At 42.9% G+C, this 5,504-nt stretch overlaps 1 protein-coding gene across 1 annotated transcript; it reads left to right on the top strand.

Moving 5' to 3' along the window:
- The first annotated feature begins 1,214 nt into the window (after positions 1–1,214).
- On the top strand, positions 1,215–4,808 carry dusp1 (dual specificity phosphatase 1). The gene is made up of 4 exons (XM_061725042.1): positions 1,215–1,902; positions 2,171–2,316; positions 2,700–2,919; positions 3,608–4,808. The coding sequence occupies exons 1-4, from the start codon at positions 1,494–1,496 to the stop codon at positions 3,961–3,963; spliced, it is 1,131 nt and encodes a 376-aa protein (XP_061581026.1). The 5' UTR covers positions 1,215–1,493; the 3' UTR covers positions 3,964–4,808.
- Positions 4,809–5,504: the final 696 nt, after the last annotated feature.

The raw sequence follows: 5,504 nt of genomic DNA on the forward strand, positions 1-5,504 counted from the left end.
TGAACAAAATTTGATTTAATGTTTGTTAGCTAGTTAGGTGCAAAGGCACAACCAATGGGAAAATCTGTAGCTAAATAGGTAAATTAGCAACTATTTATTATTAATATTTATGTTTAATTTATAATAGAGGTAACAAAGGGGCAGGGTTAAATCAGTTTTACTTCTACCTGCTCCTTTTCGGACACTGTTTTTTTTCTTCCCTGTTTGTATTACGGTTTTTTTGTTGTTGCTTTTTTTCTGTATGTTTTGAATTTGTTTTAAAATTTTATATTTTTCCCTTATGTGTTCGAAATAAACAATTCAATCAAATCAATCAAATGTCCATTTTTATATGGCAATACTGTTATCTAACCCAGAAATCTACACCTACCGCTATTTCATTTATATTTGATTGCAGGTACATCTATCTATCTATCTATCTATCTATCTATCTATCTATCTATCTATCTATCTATCTATCTATCTATCTATCTATCTATCTATCTATCTATCTATCTATCTATCTATCTATCTATCTATCTATCTATAGCATGTTTTAACTCGGTTGGATGTTAGTTTCCATAATAATGGACCATTGATATCAGGTATGTAGGCTATTTTGAAGCTTAAGCAGAAGTATGAAATTAATATCATGATTATTAGTAAGACAGCTAAAAAAGAAATGGCAATACTGTTATCTAACCTAGAAATATACACCTACCGCTATTACATTTATATTTGATTGCAGGTAAATCTATATATCTATCTATCTATCTATCGGTTAGATGTTAGTTTCCATAATAATGGACCATTGATGTCAGGAATGTAACCTATTTTGAAGCTAAATATGACCAGAAGTATGAAACTAATATCATGATTATTAGTAAGACAGCTAAAAAGAAAGTAATAGTAATAAGGGAGTGCCCATGTTTTCCATTACTTCATATGTAGTATGATTTAATTTTCTAATAATATCTTAATGTCTAGATTTGGTTTAAAAAAAGAAATTTAAAAAAACGTGAAATTTGATCCAAAAACAGAGAGAAAAGTGAGCGCCCGTGCCCGCGTACGTGCAGTACGCGTGTCCCTCAAATGTCCGTCACGAGCACGAGCCTCGGCTCCGCTCAGGCTGACGTCACAGCGCTGGCAGGCGGCCAGGAGGGGCGGTCCTCTGACGTCAGCCCCCTCTCATTCACAAGCAGGCTCGTATATAAACGCAGCCAGCGCGCTCACCGGCAGAACTCACTTTTGTCAAAGTTTCATATTTAAAACTTTTTTTTTTTCCTTTTTTTCCTCATTATTTTACAAAAAGGACCACAACTATTGGATACACGAACGAAGAAGAAAGGACCACTTAAAGTAGCCTTAAAACTTTTTTTTTTTCAATTGTGAGCGTTTTGCGTCTTAGAATAAAAAAGCCACCCGGAACAAAGAACATTTGCTTTATAACGCTTGAATAAAGCCCTTTTCTGTTCCAACCACTTGAACATCTTGAACATATTTGTTGAAGCTTTATGTATTTGGAGTCGTCCCTGGTGTGCAGCTGCTCTACTATGGTCATTATGGAGGTGGCCAGCATCGACTGCGCGTCCCTCCGCGGCCAGCTGCAGGGCTCCGGCCCGGGCTGCCTGCTGCTGGACTGCCGCTCCTTCCTGGCCTTCAACGCGTCCCACGTGGCGGGGGCCACCAACGTGCGCTTCAGCACCATCGTCCGCAGGAGGGCCCGGGGCGGGCTGGGGCTGGAGCACATCGTCCCCAACGAGGACACCAGGAGCCGGCTGCTCTCCGGGCAGTACCAGTCCGTGGTGCTGCTGGACGAGCGCAGCTCCGACCTCGGCCAGGCCAAGAAGGACGGCACGCTGATGCTGGCTGTGGCAGCCCTGTGCCGCGCCCCCTGTGGAGTTACTGTTTTTATTCTTAGAGGTGAGGAAAAGAAAAGTCGTGTTGAAATAAAGCACTTGGATCATTGTGTCGAGGGCAAGCAGCAACTGCGGATTACAGCTGTCACCATAGCAGTTGGGTCTCTGGAGTAAACAAAGCTCCAAAATAGCAGCATGAGCAGTTGTCACCTTCTAAGCCTGATTTATGGTTTATTAACCATAAATCAGCCTTTAGGACACCCGTGTTTGAATGTAGTTGTCGCTGCGTCCTGTAATCTTATCTTGACGTGTGTCCTTCTCCTTTTTTTCAGGTGGATTTGAAGCATTTTCCTCAGAGTATCCAGACATGTGTACTAAACCCTCGCCTCCACAAGGACTCAGTTTGCCACTGAGCTCCAGACATCCTGACAGTGCAGATTCAAACTGCAGTCCCTGCAATACACCTCTGTATGACCAGGTTTGTTATGTTTTTTATTTCATTATTATATTGGCAGAGATGCTCTATAAAAGATAAGATATCCTTTATTTTCTCCCTCAGTGGGGAAACTTATTTTGTTGTCAGCAGTACACTTAGCACACACATGTAGGGGAGGGGTAAAAAGACTGAAAAGTCAGAAATAAAAAATATATTAAAAATACAAAAAGATACGTATAAAATATGTATAAACACAGGATATGAACAGTATATACAGTGCAGAAAAGCAGGTGGAGTGTTGTGAGGTAGACTGGCAGATTGACAGATATTGCACATAAAATAGGCACACAATTGTCTTTTTTATGTCACTTCCTTTTGCACTGTTTTGGAAATTACTGAGTTGACTGTTTTTTGTCTCTGTCCAGGGGGGTCCTGTGGAGATCCTGCCATTCTTGTACCTCGGCAGTGCTTACCATGCATCCAGAAAAGACATGCTGGACATGCTGGGGATCACCGCTCTTATCAACGTGTCTGCCAACTGCCCCAACCACTTTGAAGACTCCTTCCTCTACAAGAGCATCCCCGTCGAGGACAACCACAAAGCTGATATCAGCTCCTGGTTCAACGAGGCGATTGAGTTTATTGGTGAGTACATTCACCAAACCCACTGCGCACCCTCGACTGCTAAGTGCGGGGCGGCTGTCACAGCTGTTACCTCTGAATCCGTTGATGGGAAGCAACATAAACACCCAACCCCCTCTTAATTCTCCCTGACTCCTGGATTTAAATTTTTAAAAAGTTCCCTCCAAAATGACCAGCTGGCTTGGCGCAGCCGCCCCACTCAGGCACAATGGTGGTTACATCATCGCCACCCCTGAAGCGTAGAAAGACCCCCCCCCCCGTCCCTTTTTTTGTGGTGTTGTTGTTAAATGAATTGCGGGGCAGCAGCCCCAAACTAGTTTTGTGGTGGGTAGACTGGCTGCGCCTGAATGGCTCCCCCCATACCACTCTTTGTTGTGGCTGAACAAAAGGCAATTTCTCTTCACTCACTGCCGGCCTTCCTCCCAGATCAATACCCCCAGCGGGGGTCTGTTCCCCTCTTTTGTTCGTTGGCTGTGCCTCCTTTGGGAATTGCCCCCCTCAGGTTCACACCCTGCACAGCTATTAACTGTGTTCCTGTGTCCTAATGGGTGCATTTCAAAAGAAACTAAAAGTGTTTCAAAGACTTTTGTGTTCGTTTCCTGTGACATACACAGTCTTAAACACCTATATTTAATTGCCTCCTAGATGTTTACACTGTTCTAACTTGGCGTTCTCTTCTCTCTCTTCCTAGACTCTGTGAGAAATAAAGGCGGCCGTGTGTTTGTGCACTGTCAAGCTGGCATCTCCCGCTCCGCCACCATTTGCCTCGCTTACCTCATGCGCACCAATCGCGTGAAGCTGGACGAGGCTTTTGAGTTTGTCAAGCAGCGGCGCAGCATCATTTCTCCCAACTTCAGCTTCATGGGTCAACTCCTCCAGTTCGAGTCCCAGGTTCTGGCCTCGTCCACCTGCTCCGCCGAGGCAGGCAGCCCAGCTATCGGCAACAGCAGCACAGTGTTCAATTTCCCCGTGTCCATCCCTGTACACGCCTCAGCCGGTCAACTCTCCTTCCTCCACAGTCCCATCACCACCTCTCCCAGCTGCTGAGGGAGGTGTGGGGAGTAGAAACTCTTTTGGACTTGAACTCACGATTGTCTGCACAGAGAACGTCACAAAACACGGTCCTGGTCACAATCCTTATGTGCATTTATAGTGATGCTGGTGTCACTAGAGAGAATGGATGCCACTGGGAAGGGCCAGTTCATTTGACTCTGCCAGCCTGATCATTTCAAAGGGAGGTTTGATATCTACCATTAGGCAGTATTGATGTTCAATTTTCTTAACGTGAAACGTATTCACAATTTTAAATTTGAAGGACTTTGCAGATGTCTGAAAGAGAGTTAATCCTGTAAGGGAGACTAGAGTATTGTTTTGTTTTTGTTTTTGCTTTTGATAATCACAATAATTTTAAACAAAAAGGAGAGGACTATTGTTAGCTTCACCTCCTGAAAGTGCTTTCTGCTTTCTGCACATGTCAAAAAGCAGTTTAAACCTAATGTCCAACATGGGATGGAAGTTACTCAGTCATGTGATGATCAATGAATGTATTCCCCTTCTTCAGGGCAGATGTGGCAAAAATCTTCATGTTCACTTGTAGAGCTGAATATGTTGCAGATTCAAATCCAATTTCTTTTTTTTTTGTTGCCTTTCAAAACATCACTGACAATCCTGACATGTTGGGGAAACCAACCGTGAAATACCTCATGTTTCTGTACTGTGTACTGCAGCATCGAGATGGACAGAACCCCCAAAACGACTAAAATGGGGCCAAGATGTCCTCTTTGACTGTATTCTGACATATTTATTTACTAAAGTAATATATTTCTATTTTTACACGTCTGTTTTTAAATGTGGTTTTTATACATCTGAATAAATCTCATTTGAGTTTTTTACACTGTTTTTATGATGTTCCTTTATTTGGAAATGTTATATTTTTATTTATAAATATATGAACTCTGACATGTTTTATAAGTGGCCAAAAACGCACAAGCATTCGATTCCAGCACACACACAAAACAAATCTAAACGATAAGTCAATCATCAGTCTACAGTTTCTTATTAAACTATATAAAGTATTATGGGCTGTTCATAATCAGCCATACACACATGGGGCAGCAACTGACCATTTTACTGAGAGATCATGTGACCACAGACGAAAGAATAAAAGAAGACCGGATATGTGTAAAAACCCCTTTTTCTACTACTACTTCTATCTACTGGGGGGGACGTCACTTCGTGCCAATTTGGGGGGTAAAGGTTAAGTTTATTTTAATGGTTGCAAAGATTGAAAAGAACACATGCAATCTCAGAAGTATCTTCCCTTCACCATTTTGGTCCATGTGATGGAATCTTATTGTATATATGCATGAGGATTTCAGCAAAATCAGAAGCATGATGTCATGTGTCAGCCATTGTTCGGGCCACGCTCCCCGTCCGTGAGCCCATACGAGGCCTGGAGCAACAGCAGGAGGCTTAAAGGACTAGCTAAGGAGCCCTCCCTTCACGGCCACAATAGGAGCAGCTGCAAGGCGTTTGGGAAAAGTGTGACAACTAAAGAGCATTCAGGGCTCAGCGGAGTATCCGCCTTG

This window comes from Cololabis saira, chromosome 7 (assembly GCF_033807715.1).
Source record: "Cololabis saira isolate AMF1-May2022 chromosome 7, fColSai1.1, whole genome shotgun sequence".
Classification (NCBI taxonomy): domain Eukaryota; kingdom Metazoa; phylum Chordata; class Actinopteri; order Beloniformes; family Belonidae; genus Cololabis; species Cololabis saira.

Excerpts from the sequence above, each read along its gene's own strand:
- dusp1 (XM_061725042.1), top strand. The coding sequence starts at position 1,494 with ATGTATTTGGAGTCGTCCCTGGTGTGCAGCTGCTCTACTATGGTCATT. Across the intron at positions 1,903-2,170 it reads TACTGTTTTTATTCTTAGAG|GTGGATTTGAAGCATTTTCC; the intron begins GTGAGGAAAAGA and ends CCTTTTTTTCAG. Across the intron at positions 2,317-2,699 it reads ATACACCTCTGTATGACCAG|GGGGGTCCTGTGGAGATCCT; the intron begins GTTTGTTATGTT and ends GTCTCTGTCCAG.